At 45.6% G+C, this 26,012-nt stretch overlaps 1 protein-coding gene and 1 long non-coding RNA gene across 5 annotated transcripts; one reads left to right on the forward strand and one right to left on the reverse strand.

The window, feature by feature from the left end:
• The first annotated feature begins 2,048 nt into the window (after nt 1-2,048).
• LOC310768464 lies at nt 2,049-5,934 on the forward strand. Its single transcript, XR_014551336.1, has 3 exons — nt 2,049-3,903; nt 5,550-5,596; nt 5,848-5,934. It is a non-coding gene; the product is annotated as an uncharacterized lncRNA (long non-coding RNA).
• Nucleotides 5,935-6,272: 338 nt separating this feature from the next.
• On the reverse strand, nt 6,273-25,980 carry EXOC3L1 (exocyst complex component 3 like 1). Of its 4 annotated transcripts, none has more exons than XM_083626448.1 (13): nt 23,770-25,980; nt 20,854-21,009; nt 19,287-19,506; nt 18,049-18,727; nt 17,266-17,383; nt 15,466-15,591; nt 15,227-15,327; nt 13,705-13,815; nt 13,447-13,588; nt 12,404-12,529; nt 11,639-11,794; nt 10,254-10,378; nt 6,273-9,694 (listed from the first exon to the last, which is right to left on the reverse strand). In XM_083626448.1, the coding sequence occupies exons 1-13, from the start codon at nt 24,052-24,054 to the stop codon at nt 9,508-9,510; spliced, it is 2,532 nt and encodes an 843-aa protein (XP_083482574.1). In that variant the 5' UTR covers nt 24,055-25,980; the 3' UTR covers nt 6,273-9,507. The 4 variants fall into 4 exon arrangements, with proteins under 4 accessions (XP_083482574.1, XP_083482575.1, XP_083482573.1 ...); XM_083626449.1 differs by having other exon boundaries at nt 20,854-21,014; XM_083626447.1 differs by having other exon boundaries at nt 6,273-9,551; nt 20,854-21,111.
• Nucleotides 25,981-26,012: the final 32 nt, after the last annotated feature.

The raw sequence follows: 26,012 nt of genomic DNA on the forward strand, positions 1-26,012 counted from the left end.
CATAAGTTACCGCCACTCTAGGCTAGGTTGCCTGGTTAAACCTTTTCTGTCTGGACAGCCATTCACTTCGTGGCTGTTCAGTCGCTAGCAGAATCCGTCAGTGGGCGTTTCTTGAACTTCTTCCAGCAAAGAAGTTCTTTGACGCCAAGTCTACGCCTACTTTCCCTGCGCGGAAGTCTTCTGCGCAGGGTGGGTGTGGGTAGCGGAGGACCCGTGCTCTCCCCGCTGGTCTCCGGCGAGGAGTCCTGGAGCCCCCTCGCCGATTCCCCCATCTGCCCCCCTTTATCCCTGGTGTTACGCTGATTTCCTTCCCCAGCTGATGAGCTGCCTCTCTCCCTGCTGGGCCCTTCTCCAGCATCGCTTGGGAGCCTTGCCTCCGCCTCTGGCTCCGATGTCAGTTCCCTGACAGGTACACAGCACTGGCACTTTTTTTTTTAGAAGAAAAGCACTACCTACCAGAGACATACTAGCTGTCTTAAAATACTTGAAGATCTGACATTTCTTTGCTACCCCAGATTAGGGCTATGTACACATTAGTGCCTTAAAGTGCAGCGAGGGCATTTCCTCCCCCCCCCTCCGCTGTGTTTCAAGTTGCATTTGTACTTTCTGTACCCACCAGAAAGTAAATGGGATGTCTTCACCCAATGTGCTTTACCTGCTTTGTTTCCCCATCCCTGAAACCCCCACAACTCCTATTCAAGGAAGCTGTTATCTGTGCATGCTGCACTTGGGGGCACTTTTCCTTATCATTTTTCATGAGGCTGGTAGTGCTAAATCCATGAAGAGAAGGGACCACATGGAGATAATTAAGGGAACACTTTGGCCGAAAAAGGCACTGTGAGGAAGTGTGGTTTGTGTGACAATTTTTGGAAATGCAAGTTCCTGTTTTTGTTGAAGCTGGCGAAAGAGCATAATTTCCTCTTACATTTTCAGACATGGAATCAGGGTGGTTGCCTTGTGTGTGTGTGTTTGTGTGTGTGAATGAATGAGGGAAGACTTCCAGTTGTGTATGATATTTGTAGTTAACAATTTGGAATGAGTTGCTTTGTTTCCTATCCCTCCTTCTGAAAATAAAACAAAACTAGGTTTCGGATTTGCACAGCAAATCCTGAACCAAGGAGTTAAGGAATTTCCAGTGTCACCAAAGTGTTTACACTTTTGACATTTCCTCACCTCAGGGTCAGCCCAGGGAAGAAATTAGTTCAATTCATAATTCAAACCTACAAAATTTGCACTTCTAAAACCTATACAAACTAAAGCAGATCTCTTTCAGATGTCACACTTCTCCATATTTTGCAATGCAATTTTGCAACTCCAGAATGCATACAAAAATGTGTATATTGGTCAAAACAAGATGCAAAAATGTGTTCTATTAGGACAAAATAACTTGCAAAAATGCAAATACCAGTACTTGGCACAACAGTATATAAGTTTGTTTATTGGGAGAAATGCACATAAAAATGCCTAATAAATTTCCTGCCGACTTGCTTTTTAAAAACATTATAGACATATCTGGAAATGAAGCAAATAGCCTCAAGTTCAGAGACTGGAAACAAACTTCATGTGACTGGCTGGTACAGCCTTCCGACAATGAGGAGAGCATGACTCTAAGCTCTACCTGGGTAAAATTAGGTTGCTTTGGTTCCTGAGCACATGTTTGCTTAAATAGGGCCCTCTCACTTCATCTGTGTTAGGTAAGAAGAGAGTGGCCTCAGCCAAACAGAACCTTCAACTGTGGTTTAATGTTCTAGGAACATTAAACCACAGTTATAGGAACAAAGTAGTGAGGTTATGTGGTTTCTTTCCCCCCTTCTCTCCTCCATTGCTTCTGCTCTTGACTTGTCATGCCATCTGAACATGACAAACTGGTCAGTGTTAACTATGGGTAAGTGAATGTTGTAACACCATTATGACTTCGAACCATTGTTCGTTACATACAAGTTCCTGCCTATTTATCATTTCGTTTACTCTGACGAGTTTGAAGTTGAAGGGACATAGCCCTAGTTAGAAATGCCCTAGTTAGACATAGCCCTAGTTAGAAATGGCTTTCTGTATGTTTCTGAATCATGAGTTTACTCCTAGAATAAGATTTTATTGTACAGAGTCTGAAGCTTTCTTACAGGAATTGATAACTGAACTTTGCTGGTAACACATGATTAGTATGCTGATCTTTGCATGAAGTAATAGGAAGTCAGGATATTTACTCATCCCTTCCAGGACCAGTTTGTCGTCAAGAGATGGAGGAGTGCACCTTTGGGAGTGGAGTCTATGGGGTGCAAGCCTGGGCAGTGTGTATGGAGGTCCTGGGCTGCCCAGACAACAAGAACCACCCTGCTCTTGGCCCCACTGATGTAGTCTAGAGGAAAGGAAAGCAAGACAAGACATTTGGCATCAGCTTGGCAGCAGGAGTTGCCGGAAGGAGGCATACAAGATGCTATCCAACCGCCTTAGAAACTCCACTCTGGATTTGTGTAGGAAGAGTTTAATTATGTGATGTGTGAAAGAAGTACTTCCTTTTGTCTGACTTCACTACCACTGAATGTGGTGATGGCCATTAGCTTGGAAGGCTTTAAAAGGAGATTAGATAAATTTGCAGAGGATAAAGCTATCAAAGGCCGTAACTAATCATTATTTAAATAACTAGGTTAATAGGCATGGGAATTTGTGTATGAAAGTGAAGTTCGACATCATAAGAATTCAGGATTTTTGGTGATTGTCTTTGCATTCCAACTCTGATATTCACATAGAGCCAGAAGGTGAAAGCTGAAGGATATGATGGATTGCATGAATTTCTTGAGAAGCTGTGTTACTGCATCACCCACGGCCATTTCCTCTGCATTTACCATGAACCTCTATATAAGATGGTGCTCACTCACTCTTTGCAACTGCTAATCCCCGAATGAGATCCACAATGGCTCTCAGTAGTTCTACAGAGACTGGATTGAACAACACAGGGATGGACACTTTGTGGGTGCAGCACACTTTGCTTCCAAACCTGGTTCTTAGTGCTTGCTTCCTGACTGGCATACCTGGGAATAGCTTTGTGCTCTGGATCATCCTAACCAAGTTTCCCCGGAGATCATTCACCATTGCACTCATCCTGAACTTAGCCATGGCTGACTTAATGGCATTGCTCACAGTGCCATTTTGGATTTATGACTTTGCAACCAGCTGGAACTTGGGAGAGGCTTCTTGCAAGCTCCCTGTGTACTTTAACTATTTAACTATGTACGCCAGTATCTTTTTAATCACCCTGATGAGCCTGCATCGCTTTGCTGTGGTGGTTCTTCCAGTTGCTTCCAAAAGGTGGCAGAGACCGCATGTGGTATACATAACATTAGTGGCAGTTTGGTTGTTAGTAGTTGCCTTTGCATCTCCAACTCTGATATTCACATCGAGCCAGAATGCGGAAGGAGATTGCTCAGATGACGTGTATGGGGCCCAATGGCAGTAGATTGTGGATAACGTGGTGGAGACTTTGTTCAAAGGGGGCTTTGTGATCCCCTTTGCTGTGATTGCCATCTGCTATTCCTGCGTGGCAAGGAAGGTTGGGACTCTGAAATTCCATCAGAAGATGAAGACCAAGAAGCTGATTATTGCTGTGGTTGGGGGCTTCTTTGTGTGCTGGCTCCCTTACCACATCTTCAGCCTCCTCACAGTCTGTGCACTGTTGCTGCAAAGCACCTTCCCAGGTGTGGCAAAAACTCTGGATCATGCCGACAAGGTTGTCTCAAACATTCACTGGGCTGTAGCCTTTTTAAGCAGCACTGTCAGCCCCATCCTGTATGCCTTTGCTGCACAGAGTTTCCGTGGGGAGCTACAGGGGACCAGTTTTGCCAAGTTATTTTTCAAGCTGCATGAAGACACTGATGAAACATCTGCTAACACTACAACCACCAAGAGGTAGGGCAGATTCATAACAAAAACTTCTTGGTTTGAACTGAGTTTCATCCATGTAAGCACATGATCATGGATTTCAACAGCTCTGGGGGTAATAGGAGTAGTAGCAGCAGCAGGGAAAGATTCCCTCGGGGTCTTGTCTTGGACCTGTCAAGTTTCTATGTCCATAGCAACCACATTTCTGGTTTGCTCACAACTATCCCATGTGGAAAACTCCGCCTGTCTACTGCAGCCCATAAACTCTCCTGCCTGCCCCCAGTCTGTTACCTGCTTCTTATTAAAGTCTGTAAAATATTCATTTTGTCCCAGTCCCTTCCAGCCCTCCTCAGAACATGCATCTGTAAAGAGCAATGTGCCTTAGCAGGCCTGAGGTGTCTTTCCTTTACTCCATCCTGCTTGGCACTTGGGTACCAAGGGCAGAAGGTGAATGCAGCAGCCCTTTTGTCAATGCTAAACAGAAAAATGGAAGCCTCTAGTTTCCAATGGTTCTGATATTCATTTCCAGTGACAACGGTATATCTGAAGCTAAACTGCCTTGGCCCAATATACTTGAAGGAGCGTCTCCACTCCCATCATTCAGCCTGGACACTGAGGTCCAGCGCCGAGGGCCTTCTGGCGATTCCCTCCCTGCAAGAAGTGAAGTTACAGAGTACCAGGCAGAGGGCCTTCTCGCTAGTGGCACCTGCCCTGTGAAACGCCCTCCCATCAGATGTTAAGGAAACAAACAACTATCTGACTTTTAGAAGACATCTGAAGGCAGCCCTGTTTAGGGAAGTTTTTAATGTTTGATGTTTTATTGTATTTTTATTATTCTGTTGGGAGCCGCCCAGAGTGTCTGGGGAAACCCAGCCAGATGGGTGGGGTATAAATAAATTATTATTATTATTATTATTATTATTATTATTATTATTACCAGTGCTTTTTTCAGGGGAGACACACGCAGGGGTACGCATACCCCTAAACATTTTGTGAATCTAAGTTTGGCCTCATCGAAGGGCAGTATTTCAATATGAGTAGGAAAATGAGAGTACCCCTAAACATTTTTTTTTAATAAAAGCACTGATTATTATTATTACTACTACTAAAAGAGCAGGTGGGTGGGGGATGGAACCTGGTATAATATAATACTGTATTTTATAAGATATGTAAGATAATATGAATATAAGATATTAAAAGCCCTTGTTTTGATATTAGCCTTATAGGTATGACGTTGGTTTGATGTATTCTTGTTGAGAGTAGGACTTATTAAACTATCTGATGTAGTTATCCAGCAATTCCTGCCCACCCAATGTGCCAGGCATCAGTACATTTGATCTCTGAAGTGTCCCACCCAACCTGGGCTGTGGTGGAGTTCAGCATGGACTAGCAATGGCTTATGGATGGCACCAGTCTGTGGACCACCACTTTGAGATAGCACTGGTCTAAGATGTTGTTGTTGTAATACCCCGCCCCTCAGCGTGGGTTGCCCCAGTCACTCTGGGTGGCTTCTTGCAGGCTTGCTTATAAATAGTCTATTTATTGTTCACTCATTGTGAGGCTTTTAAATGTTATAAACCGCTTTCAATAGGCTTCTCCAGAAAAGTGCCTTTAAAATATTGTGAAATAAAATAAATGGACCCAGTATCTGTTGTGTGGTATTATGTTTGCAGGTGGAACATCCCAGCTGGGGAAACTCCTGTTGATTGTAGGAGAGCCAGTGTGGTGTAGTGGTTAAGAGTGGTAGTCTTGTAATCTGGGGAACCGGGTTCGCGTCCCCACTCCTCCACATGCAGCTGCTGGGTGACCTTGGGCCAGTCACACTTCTTTGAAGTCTCTCAGCCCCACTCACCTCACAGAGTGTTTGTTGTGGGGGAGGAAGGGAAAGGAGAATGTTAGCCACTTTGAGACTCCTTCGGGTAGTGATAAAGCGGGATATCAAATCCAAACTCTTCTCTTATAGGCATGAAGTCACCCAAGATGAAACATGAAACAGCATTGCCTTGTGCATGAACTCTCATCATTTGCATATGGCATATAAAATCAAGGTGGGAATAACTAGTGCTTGTGGTTGCTTGGTATTATATGAAGTATACTCTGTGCATGTTCAGAGGCAAACTTTTCTTTCTTATAACTTCTCTTAAGCCTGGCAGTGCTACATTCCTGGAAGAAGAAAACAGTAGTTGTCATGAGGGGGCAACTGCCACCAAGCCCATTTGGGGGAATAACTTTTTGGCAGGATTGTTTCTGAAGTTCCAGGCCAGAGTTTGATATTTATTCTGCTGCCAGGTATGTTCCAGAGGACAGGTGCTCTCAAAAGCAGGCTTTGTCAGTCAGAGACAACCAGAAGCCAAGCTTTAAATCAATTTTTTTGTTAGCCACCTTGCACTATATAATCCACTCAGAACTTTTAATTGAACAACATCATACTAAGAATGCATAAACAGATGTTACCTCACTTTAAGGGAACATAGGAAATAAAAGTCAACAGTAAACTTATTGAAAGCTGGACATATCTTTCAAGAATTAAAATATAAGAAGATGATCCTCGCTGGATATGAAGAAATAATATCATTTGAATCACATTTCTTGAGACAGTTACACCATTTTCTTTTTCCTCTTTTGGGACTTGGGTTTGTTCCTTTTGCATCTGTCCAGTGTAAATAAAACTATGTATTGTGTATGATCAAAAAAATCTTATTAAAAATACAGCAGGTTATTAAATGACATAACATAAGAAACATTTCTGGTTGAAAAAGTCTCCAATATTAATATGCGATGTTTTCTAGAAAGAGAATCCAAAGGCTTTATTAGAAATCAGTGTGCTTATAACAGACATTCAAGGGACCGTAGCCTTTTTAAGCAGCTCTCTGAAGTGCTATGTGGCACTTCCATGGGGGACTACAAAAGGCCAATTTTGCCAAGTTATTTGTGGATGATAAATCTGCTAAGGATACTACTGGTGCAATGTAGCATTTGTAATTCCAGATTTAGGCATCATATGTGCAATACATTTGAAGTGGCATTATGCCACTTTTTAAAAGTCATGTCATCCCCCAAAGAATCCTGGGAACTGTGATTTGTTAAAGCTGCTGAAAGTTGTTAGGAGAGCCCTATTCTCCTCACAGAGCTATTCTTTCCCTATTCTTTCCACAGTGGTTGAACAATACTTTTTCTTAGGGAACTCTGAGAATTGTAGCTTTGTGACAGGAATAGTGGGCCTCTTAACAATCCTTAGCACCCACATGGGAACTATTTAAGGGTGCTGGGAGTTGTGAGGAGACCCTTAACAAACTACAGGTCCCCAATTTTTTTGGGAGAAGTCATGTGTGTATATGGGAGCTTTAAATGGATGGTGTGACTATAACTTAAAGCAACACATCAGCTCTATTTTCTTCTTGACAGCCCTTCAGGAATTTGAAGACAACTATCATGTCACCCTGTCATCTTTTATTCTCCAATCTAAACACACTTATCTCCTTCAAACATTTCTTATAGGATTTTGTTTCCAGAGCCCTCACCATACTGGTCATATACCAGTGGTGAAAGGAGAAACGGGTCGACCAAGGATGGGGCTTTCATTTTGCTGCATTCTATTGTTTTTGGAGTGGCATTGTTCTGTGACGTTCACATGGTGCACATGGAACATGGCAGGCAATTGTGGTTAGCTGGGGTTAAGGGAAATGCACTCTGTAGATGCTCAGAGGCAAACCTTTATTTCTTATTATTGCTCATGAATCTGGTAGTGGTAAATCCCTGAAGAGCAGGTGTTGTGAGCAGGTAGTTGATGAAACCCTTTGCTTGAAAAAGGCCCCATGAGAAAGTGTGTTTTTGAGAAAAGAAATGCGAGTTTATGTTTTATACCTGTTAAGGAAGGGGAAAGAACATCACTTCCTGTTGTAGTTTTGAAAATGTGTGGCTTGTGGTGGGGGAAAGAACTTCTGTTTTTCCCTGCAGGGACAGCAGAAATGATTTCTAGATGCGTACTCAACAGATTTTGAAATGAATTGTTTTGCATCCACACTTACCCCACCATGCAACCAGCCCTTACACCAGGGTTGGGTTGGGTAACCATGTGTACTACCTTACAGAGAACAATCTTCTATTTGAAGAAAGACTCTATCTCTATCCTTGCAGGGGACTAGAGATGGGTGAATCTGTTAATTTTGGTTTTCCACAGTTTTGCATTCCAGTCTTAAGTTCAGCTGTCCAGATTTCCATATCAGTTTTGCAATTTAAAAAGATAAAAAAGGTTCTCATGAAAATTCACCAGCATTTTAGTGTGAATTTCTCTTGCATGAAGTTTTGCCAAATACACACATTTTTGCAAAACAATTTCCGCTAATATATTGCACTTTGGTATGTTATTTTCACCAGCATATGTATTTATTTATGCACACTTTACCTCAGTATATGCATTTTTGACACATTACTTGGCTGGAGAAATGCAGTGCAAGATTCAGAGAAGTGCTAATTTTGATGAATGGTTGTGTTTTGGTTCCCATATTGATAGCGAAGGGGCGAATTAGGTAGATTCACCTTTAAATGTGAACTGATTCAAATCCCTCCCCCCCCCCCACAATTCCCACAGCGAACCTAACATGCAAAGAGATGGCAGCTTATCTCTTCCCTTCCTGATTGGCCAGGAGTTTAGGGCCCAAGATATGCTGGAGTGGTTGGTTCCCATTGCACTGGGAAGAAAAAAAAGGATAAGCCTGTCTTCCCTAAGTGCCGTGTTCCCCATAAGGGCTACATGCCTTTAATTTAGAAAAGAAAAACTGAATGCTATTTATCTAGAAAACATTATCTAGCAAGCCTATTCGATTCTTAAGTATTAATTGATAAATATGTTGTTCTTGTGCTCCATGATTGTGCCCCATGATTTGCATAGTTCTAGGATAATAGCACATTACCCTGTCTGCATAATTTGTAATGATAATGCAATAAGCAGTGCTCTTTTGGGAATACAGGCCGGAACTGGCTTTGGTGCCATTTGGCAATCATATTCATCTTTTCTAAACGCTACAAGATACGGGCTTCAGTGTACTAGTTGGTCTGCACAAGTGTTGCACTCATATACTGTGTAGAATTTATAAGCGGGTTTGGGCGTGGATGTGATCTGAGCATATATTAATACCCAAAACCACACAACCCACAGAAAACTAGTGCAACTGGTGCGTAATAGACAACCATTCCTGTGTATAATCTTGCATAGAATATAGAGCAGGTGTGGAGAGCCTTTGGCCCTGCAGATGCTGCTGAACTCCCAACCATCATAGCAAACATGGCCAATGGCTAGGGATGATGGAAATTGTAGTTCAGCAACATCTGGAGGGCCAAAGGTTCCTCACACATGATAAGGAGACTGCATGTGGTTGTGCCTGGCTGTGAATCTGGGAGAGAGCACACAAAACTGACTAAATTTTGCCCTGCCCCTGCTCCCACTGCCCCGCCTCCACAAAATGGCACCATGTGTTTTGGATCACTGGAATGTAAAAAAAAACAAAACAAAACATCAACAGGCTCAATCCCCACTTAAGTTCCATGTTGCCAGAGGTCACCAGCTACCATCCTGGCAAAGTCAGCAATGCAGCTGTAGAGATGAGCAGCCTAGCAGCATCTGTGGATGTATCAGGCACATTTGGACTTCCCAAGGCAGAAGGGTGGCTCCGGAGCTGGAACAAAAATGTTGCTAAAAACTGGGCGATAGTTCTCAGGCAGTACTTGAGGATTCTGCACCATGATCTCCATCACGTTGTTGTGGATTTCTTTAGAGATGTCGCCACGCAAGTGGAGGAGCATGGAAACGTGGTCTTCGCTGGTGAAACAACAGGCACAAAATGTGTTACCTCTCCCCTGGCCTCCTGCTGCCAACCAGGACTGGCCCTACGTTTAGAAAGAGTGAGGCAGCCACTCCACAAGCAGATGGAGTGGAGAGTTGGAGAACAGAGCTGTATGTTCTCCAATGTGGCCTACCCTCCAATCCCTTAGCTAGGCTGCTGTTCTCAGGTACACTGGAGGAAAGGTACCTGATGCCAGTGCTGAAGGAAGATTGCTTTGGTGGAAATGGCCTTGTGGGCCAACGTGAACCCCCTGGCAAGCCAAGATTAGCCTGCAGGTTGGAGATATATTACCCTTGCATCATTGCTGGGGCGACTGCCAGAAAATGTTTTTGGCCTTGAATTTGGAGAACGGAAGGGATGCCTAAGGCCTCAGATCCAAGACCTGGCATCTCCAAGCAAAAGAATTGCAGCTCTCACAGTGCTGCAAAAGAACAATGATACTCTCTGTGTTGTATTTCCCGTGCTTCCTGTTTAGGGGCAAAATGCAAATCCAGTGCTGGGGGAAATGCAAATCCAGTGCTTTGAGTGCCCTACCTGATATCAGGATATTTTGTCATGAATCCCAGTACTTCCAGGCTCAGCATGGAGGGGTCCTTGAGACTGACGAGCTCCTGCAGGTCAGCAATCACTCTGAGAGTCTGTTCATTCTCCTCCAGGCCCTGGGAAAGGAAGCAGGAGACAAACTATATCATACCACGAGGACAGAACGGATGGACCGATGTGGAGGCTGCAAGATGAGTTATGATTGTCGAGTGACTATTACTACTGTTAGCAGTTGCAGTTATACTGCATGTGGGTTTTGCATTTTTATACATTGATTTTTGTTGAGATGGGTAAACCTCTTGGAGATTTTTAAAAATAAATATAACATGGTATACAAGTTCAATAGATAAAAGAATACCGTATCATACTGTACCTGAAGAAGTGTGCATGCACACAAAAGCTTATACCAGAACAAACTTAGTTGGTCTATAAGGTGCTACTAGACAATATTTTTATTTTTTTATTCTGATTGTGTCAGACCAACACAGCTACCTACCTAATACTGTACCATAGACATTAAAGCAGAGAGCAGCCCAGTCATTGCTAGACTACCTTCCACAGCATCCTTGAACGAAGTTCAACTAGGTAACAACCAGCAGCTGTTGGCAGAGCCAGCCTCATTACTAGGTGTTCTGCACAGTTGTTTATTCCCCAACCCCAACCCACCTTGCTGCACCAAACTGGCTTGGGTTGCCACCTCCTGACCAAAAGGATGATTGCCTGATGTGACATTTTCATGCGGGTACTGAAATGCAAAGACATCTCAGGAGTAAGCAGCAACTCTAGCTGGTATTATCGGCCAGACTTGCTATCCAACAAAGTTGATCTCCCAATAGTTCGGCCCTAGTAGAAACCTGCACAGGTTTCTTTGGAAGCCGGAAGTCGTGCAACTAGATGCTAGGGATGTTGAAAATTTTGCTCAGTTCACATTTTAAGTGAATTTATTCCATTCTTACTTCCCAGACTAATACAGGAACTAGAATGCAGTTATCCTTCAGTTGTTGAATATCTTAAAATTTTGCAATATAGTTCATGGCTCAAAAATATGCAAAAATGTGTACTTCGGGTTAAACTGCATATAAAAAATGTGAATTCCCCCCAGTTTAAAATGAAACAAATAGCTGGTGGATGTGGAAATAGGAAATAACTAACTTATGAATGAACACATGCAAAACTGACACGATCTGGAAATAGAATGATCTATTCATCCCTATTGGATGCATATTTGATCTTTGCTGGCCACGCACACAACTCTGTATTCAGCTTGGTGAGCAAAGTCAATCTCCCTTTCCTCTGTGATCACCAGCAGCTGCCAGCCCCATCCTTGGAATGTGTTTGGCAAAACATGATAGCTGTTAGCTGTTCCTTTCTCTCACCAGGCTGCAAAAGAGCTCCGTCAGCTGAGAGGCATCTTGCACCATCTGCCTGGCCATCCGGCTTCTCTCCTCAGCGTTCCGGCAGACTAGCCTTTTCTGCAAGAGAGCCCTCACGTACTGGCTCATGACCAAGCGCTCAGTCTCTGACAGGAGGTGCTGGACATCAAAGGGGGAAAATTGCCATGGTCATTCTAGTTAATGGGAGCTGCACTGAGACAAAAGGCTGAAATGCAGTGTGTGTGTTTCCTGCAGCGGTGGCTGGTGCCCACTGGGCCTGGTAGGGCAGGAGGCAGGGAGGTCAACAGTAGGGGGAGCCAGAGCCAATGGCAGGCAGAGATAACTAATTCTAGGTTTGTCCCCATCTTGCTGGTGATAGGTGGCGCTGAAGCTGGCAATGGGCATGGCCAGAGCAAAAAGTGGGAAGGACCTCCCTTTGACACACACTCTCTCTCTTTCTCTCTCTCCCCTCCCCCCCCGTCTCTTTCTTCCACCCTATTTTCTTTCTCTTTCTGCTAAGTCTGCAAAGAGCTTACCCTCGCTTTCTGTCATTCCATCAGTCTTGGCTCCCTGCCCCTTTCTTGCCAGGCCCCCCTCACCCACTTGAAATCCAAAGCCCAAAGGCCACATGTAAACCTCAGGCTGCAGATCCCCCACTTCTAGAATCTAGAGGCAATACTCAAATGGTAGACCACCCTCCCTGAAGCTAGCCAACCAGCAGTGCACAGATCTCACCGCTGTCAGCCCCCAGCTATGGAGGGATCTTACCGTGCTGATTGGCCTGTGAGTTCTGCAGAAGAATTTCATGTGCATTTCTACCACCTCGCATATGCTGCTCAGCACCTGGGATTCACCAGACAGCCATTGACGGGAGGGCATCTGAGCAAACGGAGACTGGGACAGAACAAGGGACGTACCAAGTTGTTTTAAAAAGGTCTCTCTCTCTCTCTCTCTCTCTCTCTCTCTCTCTCTCTCTCACACACACACACACACACACACACACACCACCTTCCAGAAGGAAGTCCAGAGTGACTTACAGCAACAAAAAATACAGGCAAACCTACAAAATGGCATAGAACTCCTCTGCAAATACTACATGTTACGTTGCCTTTAAAAGACCCACTCAAGGAAGTATGCTTTGGGTTGCCTCTTGCAGGGTCAAGCTCTGGTGTATCTCCTTTGAGCAGAAGATCTATAGCTGTGAAGGCAGAGCTGATAGTTAGCCTGGCTTCCACCAATTCACCCTCATCAGGAGCTTGGCTGCTGCAAACTAGGGCTCCACAAGCTTCTTTGTGCTTGCTTGCAAGCGCAGGCACTCAGGACCCCTCCAGACATCTTTTTAAAAAACTGCATTCATCATTATTTGTGCTCATGGTGGTATTAGGGCAGTTGTAAGTGGGAATCTCTAATCCGTTTACTATGTGTCAGAGGCGGGGAACCTTTTTCAGTCCGAGGGCCACATTCCCTTCTGGGCAAGCTTTTGAGGGCCACATGCCACTGGTGGGCAGGGCCAGAGGCAAAAGTGGGCAGAGCAATGCATGTTGACTTTACCTTCACACAGTAGGTTAGTTTTCACAATCTCACACAACACTCTCTTATCTTCCATCCAGGCAAGCAGGAAGCATTGTCAAAGTTCGGGGGTATATTCTAGCCTGGGAAAAACTCGTGTGTGGGTGTGAAACAGGGTCAGCAAGGGACATGGCCTTGGGAGAGTTCCAAGGGCCAGACAGAGAGGCCTGCAGGGCCACATTTGGCCCCTAGGGCTGCGGGTCCCCACCTCTACCATAGGCTTTCTTGATAACAATGGGTACCTGCAGATCTTTCAGCATCTCCTCCAGCAGCAGCTGGCATGCCTTCTTCTGGGCTTTCTCCAGGGCAACGTGAAGGGTTGATGACATCTTGCTGGTCTCTGAGGATGTTGATCTGCCTTCACACAGGGCTGCAATGGAGGTGCTGCCAGTGGAGGGAAGAGGAACAGCTGGGAAGCGGGCTTGCATGTAGCCTGCTAGCAAGAGAAGCCCAGATACAGCAGGCATGTGGAAGGAATCAATCACAGGAGTTGGGAATACCTGAGAGCCTGGCAGTTGTTGAGGGTTGATAGCAAGTAAGGCACATAGCACTTGGAGGTTGCAGGTTCTCGTTGATGCTCCTTGCCAAATCCCACCAGGTCTTCATACAGGCTGCAGAGAGCACAGCAGTTGTCATGGCATCTTGCACACCAGTAGCCAACCCCCCCATCCCATGTGTCTTGAGAGCGAAACAGTGCAGAGTTCCACATATGATGAAGAATAAGCAGACCTATGCCCCATCTTCAGTATACATTTAAAGCACTTTTGCCACTTTAACAGCGGTTTTTCCCACAGAATCCTGAGAATTGTAGTTTGTTAAGGGTGCTGAGAGTTGTTAGGAAACTGTTATTCCCCTCACAGAGCTACAGTTCTCAGCATGGCTTAACAGTCAGTGCCTCTTCGCAGGAATCATAGATCTGTAAGGAAAACATGTCTTTAACAAACTACAGTTTGGGATGAATGAACTTGTAATCTTGAAGCGCCCTCTGATGGCTTTAGAAGAATTACACAAATTCATGAAGCGACAATGGCTACTAACCACTATTGTTAAATACTGCCTCCAGGATCGGAGGCAGACAACTTGTTTACTGAGCTTATGAGGAGGTTAGACTACATCTGGTCTTTATTGAGCTTTTTTCTGATTTGTTTGTGGGGTGATTATACAACAATGAGGATTCATCCTGATTTGCTTGCGAGTTGATTTTACCTCTTTCTATTAGTCATTTGCCCATCCTACACTTTTTAGTGCATTTCTCTATCACTTTCCTAACTGCAAAAAGTCAGGAATTTATTTTAAACTGGATTTGTTGTGCTAGGTCAACACAGAGCTTTCATCCACCTTCATTTCTGGTATGGGCTTAAATTCTTTTTGCATAATACTGACAGATCTGGAAGTAATGCCTCTTCTGGGGAAGAGCAGAGGAAGAGAGAGAGAGCTATTGCACTCATGTCCTGTTTGCAGGATCTCCACAGAGCTATGTATGGGAAGCAAGATGCTGGACTAGGCAGGCCTTTGGTCTGATCCCTCAGGGGTGTTCTTGTGGCGCAGAAATAACATACCTCATTTCAAGCCCACTAAAGGTTTTCTGTAAGGAAAAAGGAGCCTCAGTTGGAGCAGGATTAGGGAAATGAGCCTCCACAGCCTCCAGTGAAAGAAAGGGGAAAGGAGCAGGGATCCTTAGCAGGAATGATAACCAAACTCAAGTAAGAACCCAAGATGTCTCATTGGGCTGGGCCTGAAGGTCCTATTGCTAGTGAATTAATGTTAGGGACATGGGAAGCTACCTTATACTGAGTCAGATCATTGGTCCGTCAATGTATTGTCATCACTGATGGGCAGCAATTCTCAAGGGTTTAAGACAGCAGTCTCTCCCAGTCCTCCCTGCAGATGCCCTACTTGGGACCTTTGGCATGCAAAGCAGGTGAGTCACGATGCTTTCCCTACTGAGCTGTGCTGTGATGAGCATCCTTTTCTTGCCTCTCAGTCCCTACTCTGCATCAGCAGCATGGAGAGAGAACTGACCTGCCCAGAAAGACCTCAAGCTCCTCCAGGGCCATGTTGCACAACTTCTGCTGCAGAGTATCTGAGATGAGGGATGCCACTCGGATATTTTCATCCAGCATCTGGGGCAGGCAAAGAAAGAGAGGAAGGTGATTGGATGAGTGGGGATCAAACACATGGCTTTGCTTCCGCAGCCAATAGGACACGCTGTACAGGAATCAGGTAGGCTTCCCTGCAGTGCATTGTCTTTATTCTCTGACCTTCATGACAATCATGGGAAGGCTGGTCTGGAAGCAGCCTTGATAGTCTGATTCGGGCTCCTCTTCACTGAACCACTCTTTAAACTCCATCTCCAGCGTCTTCTGCATCCACTGAGCAAAGCTGGCCTAGAAGAACAAGCGGAGATGGTTTATGGCAACAGAGGTTGAGGAACCTTATTCACCCCGAGGCCCACATTTTTGTCTGGATAACCTTCTGAGGGCCAAGTGCCTATAGTGGGCGTGGCTGGAGACAAAAGCAGGCGGAGCAACAAATGCGAATGTCACCTTTGCATATGGGCTAATTTCTCCACATGAAGCTCTCTATCTTCCATCCAGACACATTCCAGCCAAGAAAAAGCACTCATGGGTATAGCCTGGGAAAAGTTCCCAGGGCCAGATAGAGAGGCCTGGGTGGGGTGGACAAATTTGGCTCTCAGACCTGAGTAACTATTCTCTTTTTAAGTGAAGACCAGGGACCCTCCACTGCACACAAGCCACTCACAACCCCAGCAGTGTTCATATTCATTTGCCTAGCTCCTTTCTCCTGCGGATGAGAAACATCTCTTTAGTGGGGCAGCTGATATACAGTACATACGGCTCAGATCCACACCACACATTCACAGTACATTTAATGCACATTGCTTCCTCCGAAGAATCCAGAGAGCTACAGTTTGTTAAGGGTGCTGGGAAATATAGCTCTGTGTGGATATGACCTGCAGTATGTGTTCGACCTCCACCTCTGGTCTTCCTGAAAACCTGCCACCTCCTATTTTTATCCCTATTTCTCTCCACTGCTGTGAAACAATGGATGCTTCCAGACTGTCACTATTTTCAGGTGGAATTCAGCCACAGGCCAGCAGATTCAGGTTTGCTCAATTATAGTTGATTAGAAGGTCTTGCACAACAAACCTGTTTCCCTGAAAGGTAGCACTTTCTGTGCTATTTTTGGGTGGGATTCGATCTCATGCAGCAAACCTGTCTCCCAAATCAGGATGAATGTTCGTTAAATAGCCAACACCTTCCAACCTCCCCAGCAAACAAATCAGGATGAATGCTCAATAAACAGGTGATCTGGAAGTGCCCAATGAAAACTCCAGAGACTAGAGGGGCTTAAGAGGCAAACTGCACAGAAGTAACACGTTTTGGCTGAAGGCTACTTATTCAGAATAAAAACAGTTTGGGGTAGAGACCTATTTTGAACAGAGAAGTAGCAGACAGAGGAGGAATGCTTAGCCCTTTCTTCACCAGCCATTTCCCCATCTGCTCCAAATCGCCCTCTTGGCCCTCAGAGTCCCATGTGCGTGGTTGCCTGAGTTTGGAACCCTGAGCAGGGCCAAATCAGTTGGGGAGACAATCTGGACCAGGAAAATGGGTGGTGGGAAAAGGGTGAAGCACCACTGCCTCATCTACCCCCTACCTGTTCAAAATGGGCGTCTCCTGAAGGTGCTTTTCTTCAGAAAGAGGAGACAACAAGGACGCTTTATACAACTTTGTGTGTAGCATAGCATGGCATCCAGTAATATGCCACTTGTCCCTTATTCACAGGAATATGCTGGATACTGAGTTAGACAACTGGTTCCTCTAGCTCAGTAGTGGTCCATCCAGCCCACAGCAGCTCTCTAGACTTTCAGATGGAATATTTCCACATTCACTGGTAAGAAAAGATCTCTGCCTGAATATTTGGAGAACTTCATATTAACACTCTCCATCACCCAGGTTTCTAGGCCAACCAGCAAATCTAAATATATTAGTGCTTCAATATCCACAGTCATTTTGTTCCCCATAGTCTTCACGACTCACCTGTACTTTCCCTACATAGGTGTCCTCCAAGTAGTCTACTGTATCCACAGGAAGCAGAGGACCCAAGACTGTGATGTCCACTTCAGGTAGAAGGCTTGGGTGGGTCATCATTTCTGAGCTGTGGAACACAAGAAGGGTCAGGAGCGAAAGGTACCTAAGTTCAACTTTCCACTTTCAGGCTGTTCAGTACACCTGAAGCAGGATTATATATGCATATTTCTAGTATTCTTGTACGGGGAAATGCAGCCCATTGCCAAATCTGCTTCTTTGCAAATGCCACCTGACGGTTGCCTGCTGGTACAACAGAGAACATGACTGGATAAACACCCACCTGTTTAAAGCATTATCCTACCACTTTAACAGTCACAGCTTCCCCAAAGCATCCTGGGAACTCTGCTTCGTCAAGAGTGGTGAGAGTTCTCAGTAGACCGGTGGTGGCCAAACTTGGCCCTCCAGCTGTTTTGGGACTACAATTCCAATCATCCCTGACCACTGGTCCTGTTAGCTAGGGATGACGGGAGTTGTAGTCCAAAAACAGCTGGGGGGCCAGGTTTGGCCACCACTGAAGTAGACCTTTCACAAACGACAGTTCCCAGAATTCTTTGGGGGGGAGCCATGACTGTTAAAGTGGCCCACAAGTGCTTCAGATGGATGGTGTTTGGGATTCCAAGTCAGAGTTATGGGCGGTAGGCAAATGTAAGCCCCAGCACTTCTTTTTCTAAAAAAATTAATGACCCCTCACTTCCCCTATGAACCCCAACACCTGCCATTAGGAGCACTGACCTTGGGTAGACATGGAGTGCCCACTGGAGAAGAGTAAAGACCTCCTGCTTCTCCAGCTCCCGAGTGAGGATGTGATGCAGGTGTTTGGCAAGGCTTTGATGATACATGGCAGCAAAGGCTGCGACGATATTGTAGTGAGGCGGGCAGCACTGGGCCATCAGGTCTTTCACAACACACAGTTCAGCCAGGATGCTGTTCTGCAAGGACGCCAAATGCTGAGCAAGGTGCTGTCCTTGGGCATTGCTTGGCATGGCCTGGAAGTGGGAAGCGACTATGGTGTCCTGTATAACCTGGAAGAACTTCTGCCTCCAGCACTTGGGGCGCCCTGGTGGGAGGAAGCCAGAAGGAAGCTGAGTTCTCAGCAGCAAGGCAGCATCAATGCTCTCCTCACGCTCAATAATGCGTAGCGTGGACACAAAGAGGGAGGGGTCCTCAGACACCAGTCTTGTGCTGTGGGCCACAACGTGCCACAGGTGCTGGGCAAGGGCATCGTTCAGTTCCAGGAGGCCCCTGAAGTAGGACTCCACACTGGCCAGGTGCGAGGAGCTGAGCAGGTTGTGGTGATGCAGCTGGAACAGGATGCTGTCCCGTAAACTCTCTAGCTCCATGATTCCTGCATGGGCTTCCAGCAGGTGGTGATTCTGCAGGAGGTCAAAGGTCTCGGAAAGGAGTTTGTGTACTGTGTAGGAAAGAAGAAAGGGAGAAAGGGCTTCAAAAGCATAACCTGGGGAAGAAAGAGGAATGATATCCAGTGTGGTTAGAGCAGTGGTTAGAGCAGGTGTTTGGAACCCTCTGTCCAAGGGCTGGGCAGATGAGGGGGAAAGGGGTGCTGTACAAAGTATGCAGCTCCTCTACAAGATTATCTGCTGCAAGACGATCAAGCCAGAGAGGGAAATGTCTCAGCTGAAAGGTAGGTGCGTTGCTTGCAGATATATAGAAGGTCATCCCATGTGTTTTGGAATTGCATGCATGCAGTTTTCCGGATGCAATGGCATTTAGATATTTGAGGTTATGAATAGCCTCTTTACCCAAGCCCTTGGCTGAGTGCTCTGTGCTGGTGTTTTGTTATTCTGATATGATTGTTTTGCAGTTTAATTTCATAATTTTAGTTGTTCATTGCACTCATTCTAATTGTGTGGTTTTTGTAACCCACTCTGGGACCATTTGGTGAAGAGTGAGGCACAGATGTAACAAGTGGATATAATAATAAATAACACATATTACAAACTGAGGCTCACCTGAGAAAAGTTGGGGCAATGTCTTGGCAACTGAACCCAGCTGGGCATGTTCCACTGCCACCTCCCGTAGTCTCTGCAGGCTCTGAAAAGAGTCGGTGCTGGATGCCAAGGACTGGCATATGTTTCTCAATGCTTGCCGCACATGTTGAACATCTGCAGTGGCTGAGTGCAACTGCTCCAGGCCTGTGCTCACACCCTCTAGGTAGGACTGCACAGTTGACTAGGGACAGAGAGAATCAAGTGGCAAAGAGGACACAGAGACTTCACAGGCAGGACAAAGGGCCGTGGCTCAGTGATAAAACATCTGCTGTCCATGCTGAAAGTCCTAAATTCAATCCCCAGCATCTCCAACTAAGGCTGGGATGGACCCCTGCTTGAAACCTGGAGAGCCGCTGCCAGTCAGTGTAGACAATACTGTGCTAGCTAGCTCTGACTCAGTATAATGCAGCTTCCAGTGTGAAAAGCTCATATCTGGATCTCCAAACCCTTGTTCTATTAAATTCATAATCAAGGCTGCTTAAACCAGTGAGATTTCAGGATCAAGCTGCATTAATACTTGAAAGAGTGGCTCTCCTAGTATATGCCAACCTGACAACCGAGGTTTTGGGCAATGCCCAACAGACAGTGACCCAGGATAGGGTCTTTTCTGTTGTGGTGTCCTGGATGTGGCATCACCTGCCTCTGTAGGTGTGCCAGGCATCATCAGTATATCAGCTGTCATAAAGACACACCTCTCCACTTGGACCTTTGGGACCCCACTGGCATTGGTGTTGGGTGATTTTGGATTTAAATCCTTTTTTGCCAAGGTTATTCAAGGCTACTAGTGTTAATCTAGTTTTATCCTGGGACAGAGCAACGGGAACTCACCCTATCGTGGGAATTCAAACTGCAGACCTTACGATCGGCAAGCCCAGGAGGCTCAGTGGTTTAGACCACAGCACCACCCACGTCCCTAGAACCTTGGTTATTGGGTGGTTTATAAATAAATCTAGGCATAGCCAAGGCCTGGCATCTGGGATTGCTACTGATGGGCACTTGCCAAGGCCCATAACTCAGCATCAAGCCCTGAAACTCCCTGATCCTGCTGGTTCTCTTTTTTACAAACAACAACAGCCCTTGCCCGCTTTGAGCACGCCGCAAGTGATAGGGGTAGGGAGAAGGTGCAGCTGCCTTTGGTCACATGACCCTTCTGGTGAACCCATCCAATGGCCATCCAAAAGCTGGAAGAGCCAACCCAGGTGTTCAGGGAACAGTCAGTGGAGGCTGGTACATTAGGGCGAGTGGGGCACTGCCCCACCAGCCTCAGTCTGCTGTCACCCATCCCCCAACTGCCTGCCTCCATACTTACAATGGGTTCAGGAGGTGGCATTGCCTGTCCCCTTCCTCTTCCTTACTCAGTGTGGCCACTGCAGAACTCAACAAGGAGGAGGATGGTGACAAAGCTAGAATCAGTTGTGTCTGCTTGTCATTGGCATTTGGCTGCACTTCATGTTGGGTTCCCTGACTTCCGCCCTCCCAATCCCAATGGGCACTGGCCAGCACTGGTTCCAGCGCTGCAACTACCAACCTTTATGCGGGATTGGATGGAACTGTTGCGTTGTATCTCTCGGATCCGATACTCCTCAAGGCCCTCTAATTTGTCAGGTCGGTAAAAGACCCCAGATGCCCATTTTAAGGCAGCTCCTCTGGCTAATTTTTCAGCCTTCTCCACTTCTGGCCATTCCTGGTCTAAAACAGAGAAGGAAGAGGGAGAAGAAGGAAATCCACACATACAGCTGCGAGTCTTTGCAAGACAGGAATTGCTCTTCCATCCCCAGCTGCTCCCCTGGAATGCAGGAAGGAAACAGGATGTGACCGCCTACCCACGATCTGGATAGCCTAGGGGGAGAGGTGGAATATCGGTGGAGGAGAAGCTTCTGGGGCTTGGAGACACAATGACCTGGGAAAAGGAGGCACACTTGTATTGTCAGACGTCTGGCTTCAGAGACAAGAGACGAGGCGGGAGAGGGGGCGTTAGAAGGGCGTATGGAGTCTGATAACTAATTCCCTCTACTGTATCTGAAGAAGTGTGCATGCACACGAAAACTCATACCAATAACAAACTTAGTTGGTCTCTAAGGTGCTACTGGAAGGAATTTTTTTTATTTTGTTCCCTCTACTAAAGAATAGCTGTTCTATTTATAATAGGCATAAGGGCAATTATGAGGCTGCTAGCATGCTACCAGAGTTAGTTCAAGCTTTTGCTTTTAGCATTCAAAGCCCTGTACAACTTGGGGTCAGGTTACCTGAGGGATCGTCCAGCAACTTTGCAGTGGAGGCTGGAAGATAGGAAATTTCGCAAAGGCAAATGGATTATTGCACTATAAACAGCCACAGCTTCCCCCAAAGAATTCTGGGAACTGTAGTTTGCTAAGGGTGCTGAGAGTTGTTAGGAATGCTCTAGTGCCCTCACAGTCCTGCAGTTCCCAGAGCTCCAATAGCCAGGGCCACCCCTTGAACTGGTTATTAGTAAGGAGTTGGCAAGTGGCTGCGGGGAGATTTAACTTGGTGGGGCCGTGCCCCATTTGCCCTGATGGACCAGCCTCCACTGCAATTGTGTTCCTCGGGGGGGGGGCATTGTTAAGAGTTCTGCATGCTGCAGATGTATGCATGAGGTCAACTAAAACCCAGGTCTTAAGTGTTGTTGTGGCTTCAGCTCTATGGAATCTGCTCCCTGGTGAAATTAGACAAGCACTTGGGCTTTTAGGCAGCTATTGAAAGCTTTCAAAGAGGACTTACCCTGAGGAGTGACTCAGCCGTTTTATACTCAGGAGTGACTCAGCCATTTTTTAATGGCATCTTGTAATTTAAGACTTTCAAGATCTGCTTTTTTAAATGTTACAGACAGTGGTACCTCGGTTTATGAACTTAATCCATTCCAGAAGCCCGTTCTTAAACTGAAGCGCTTTCCCTAATGAGGCCTCCTGCCACCGGTGCCCTTCTACCATTTGGCTTCCATTCCTGGACTGAGGTAAAGTTCGCAAACTGGGACACTACTTCCAGTTTTGTGGAGTTCGTAAACCAAATAGTTCATAAACAGGGCTGTTCTTAAACCGAGGTACCACATATTTCTGTTGAACACTGCTTTGGAAACTTTAGTTTGGAAGTGGTTTGAAACTCATTAAAGAAATAAATAAAGGGTGAATTCAAATGACTGGGCAAATCTGTACCATGTAGGATCAATCTTCCCCAATATGATGCCCTCCAGATGTTTTGAAATACACTGCCCATTAGTTGTGCTGGGTGGGTCCACTGGGAGTTGCAATCCAAAACGTCTGGAAGGCTAATATAAAGAAACCCAACATTGCCACTTCTCTCCATCCAAAGCATGAAGGTGTTGTAACACCAGGCTTCACCTTGTGATAAGAGGCCTGCAGACCAGAAGTAGCCCACTGTGTCCCCTCCAGATATTGTTGGACTACAACTCCTATTATCCTTGACTATTGCCCAGCTGGCTTGTGGCTGATGGGAGTTAGAGTCCAACAACATCTAGAGGCACCATGTTGTCTAATCCTGCACTACTTTATTTATTTCTTTTATATCCCACCTTTTTCTCCAAGGAGCTCAAGCTGACATATGGTTCTTCCACGCCCCACATGTAATGCCAACAACAACCCTGTGAAGTAGATTAGGCTGAGAGCCAGTGATTGGTCCACGGTTACCCAGTAAACATCATGGCTGAGTGGGATTTGAACCCTGGCCCCCCAGAGCCTACTCTGACACTCTAACCACTGCTCCACATTGACTCTAGACTCTAGACTGACAGCACCCGACATAGCGGCAAACACTAGAGTGGCCGTGTGTCCTGCTTTCAGAGGACACTTCTCTACTTGAAGGGCTGCCAGGGGCCAGTCCTTTATTTAAAAGTGTCCTCTATCAGAGCACCACACAGTAAGGTTTTAAAGCATCTATGGTATTGCTCCCAGTGAGGACAGACAGTGGACAGACAAACCAATCTCTGGCTCTGATTTTTCTAGCCCATTTATTTCCAAAAAGGACAGTTACTATGACATGTAAGTATCTCTCTGAGACCTCTCCCTTCCTGCATGACCCCAAGAATGCAATATTATCTAGGAAAAAGTATCTGTGACATCTCACAGCACAGGTGGATAAAGTTTAAGTGCTTTTCTTAAAGTGGAAGGTGCCTGGAACCCATATACTGATGGTTAGGCTAAAATTGTCTGGCACCTTCCTCCTTAAGGAAAGCACTTTAAAATCATAACCTCATTCATTGTACGTGTGCCGAGATGTCAGGTACAGTATTTTTCCCCCCTCATCAATTGCAAGAACAGGGAGTTCTTTCTCAAGCAGGGAGAGAGAGAGAAATCAACACAGCTAGGAGACTTGCTTTACCCAAAGCCCATCTAGGAAGGGCCCCATATGCCTCACCCCATCCCACTGAATGGTACGGTCACTGGGATCCTGTAGCTGCATTTCCCGTTACCTTTGGATCTGGTGGAATCGTCCTCCTCTGCAGACATGCCCATAGATTCAGCTGCAGTGCACAGGTCCAGAGCTTAGGGCTGGGCTGAGCAGAGGAAGCAGAGCCAGCAATAGCAGTTTCCGTCAGTGATACGACTTCCAGCTCCTCAGGGGCTTGTTCTGTAACACTGCAGATAGACTCAGGATGTAGGAACAGGAGGGCGGAGGAAACAGAAAATGCACTCGAAAGTTTAATTCTTAGGGAATGCAGATTAAGCAGCACAGAACAACTCTGGTATATATGCATGCCTGGGTTGTGGTCACCAGGATTCTTGCATGTCCCTCTGCCTTCAGCGGTAGCTACTGGTCTTTGGGACTAGTAAGGAAGGCAGGGAGATCAGCAATAGGTGGAGACAGGCAGGCAGAATGACAAGCAGAATCAACCTCTAGCTGCTTGTAAGTAAGGAGGAAGACAGGTCCACAAGGGTCATTTAGTCCAACCCCCGCAATGCAGGAATCTTTTGCCCAATGTGGAACTCGAACCCACAACCCTAAGATTAAGACTTTCATGTTCTACCAACTGAGGACATGTTCTTTCAGATATTTGGGGCCCAAGTCATACAGGGATTTAAACACTAATGCACCTTGAATTGGGGCCATAAGTAAACTGACAACCAATATACTGAGTTCCTTTTTTGGAACCTAACACAGCATGTTAAAACACACACATATAATGTTGCTGAATAGACAAATAATATGAAGTGCTTCTTTTCTCAATGAAAGGGTTATCTAATCAATTGCTTGAGTTAGTCAGTGTGCCCCATCCTGGATAGTTATTGCGTATTTGTTTATTTTACATTATTTCCTTTCCTCTGAAAGGGCTCAAGGTGGCTTACAGGTAAAACAAGAACCACTAGAAACATAGAAAAATCAATCATTAAAATACAACGAAACACTGATAGAATTAAAAATATATAATATATAAAATATGTTTAAAACATACCAATAATTACAATAAAAACAGCACAGCACCAGGTCACATGACTGAAATGAATGGAGATAGTATTCAGCTAAAGTCCTGGCCTGCAGCCCCAGCAAGCTTTTGCTCATCCAGCCAAGCCCTGTGTGAGCTGGGGGGAGCCAACTATGCCAGCGTATTCCTAGCTGAACTTGCATTCAGACTTACACTGGGGTAGCTGAGCTCAGAGTTAAATAACACCGAGGAAAACTTTTGCCTGACAGCTATTAGTGTGGTTTTCACTGGGTGTGCATTAATGTGGTGGCACAGCTTATAGGGGGATCTCAAGCTGTAAGAAATACAGTTCCCACCCCTGCACTGCAAGACCAGATATTTCTAAAGTGGGTTGCTACACCCACCATTCAGCTGTGATCTACATGCCAAAGAAGTATTTCAATGTAAGTGCTATCTGGTAAGATAACCCATCCATCCAACCAGCTGCAACCATAGATTATCAAATCAGTAGGAAACAGTTTGTGTCTGAGGACAGTGATAACTGGGACACACAACAAGGGCTAAGAGAGGCGAGAAGGACATATATACAGATGTTGAGAAAGGTGAAAAGCAAGAGACTTTGGAATAAGGGGGTGTCATAAGTGCCTTATGGCAGTAAGGTCCTAGATTTGAAAGTTATTGCTGTACTTTATAAATCTTTTTGGGACATTGATGACTATTATGGAATAACACTTTGCGCATAATTCTTATTTCGTTTGCTCTCACAACTACCCTGAGATAGATCATCACCGTTTACACTTTGCAAATGGGAAAGGAGTGACTTGTTTCAAGCTTAGGCCATCAGTGGGCAGGAATCCAAAACCAGGAGCTGAAGATCAGCTCTCTACCCATTATGGGGCAGTGGCTCCCGCATGAAAGGTGTGTGGATTTGTATGGATTAAATCGCTAAACACAAGTCCCTAAATTGGATGTTTCTAGTCATGTGATTTCTTTCAGTTCTGCAAAAGATTTGACTTAAATAAAAAAAAAAGCTTCTGTCCTGTAGTAGCAAACTACTGTAGTTTGCTATTTACAGTACGGCAGCCTACAAGTGGAACCCGCAACAAAACGTTGCATCATTGAGTGTGCACTGATTTAACCATTTGGCAACAGAAGTCCACCACTCATAAAGAGGAGATCATAACAAGCCCACCCGACAGAGCTATATTCTGCTCTTGTGGACAAGAAGACAACGGAGAGGGGGGGGGAAACGTTCATTTTCCGAACACCCCACAGGCGCAACCCTTGGGAAT

Source organism: Podarcis filfolensis (genome assembly GCF_964270895.1).
Source record: "Podarcis filfolensis genome assembly, chromosome: 8".
NCBI classification, from domain to species: Eukaryota; Metazoa; Chordata; class Lepidosauria; order Squamata; family Lacertidae; genus Podarcis; species Podarcis filfolensis.

Excerpts from the sequence above, each read along its gene's own strand:
- EXOC3L1 (XM_083626446.1), bottom strand. The coding sequence starts at position 24,054 with ATGCATATATACCAGAGTTGTTCTGTGCTGCTTAATCTGCATTCCCTA. Across the intron at positions 21,112-23,769 it reads CGATTCCACCAGATCCAAAG|GGGAGCAGCTGGGGATGGAA; the intron begins GTAACGGGAAAT and ends CCTGCATTCCAG. Across the intron at positions 11,795-12,403 it reads CTCACAGGCCAATCAGCACG|CACCTCCTGTCAGAGACTGA; the intron begins GTAAGATCCCTC and ends TTTGATGTCCAG.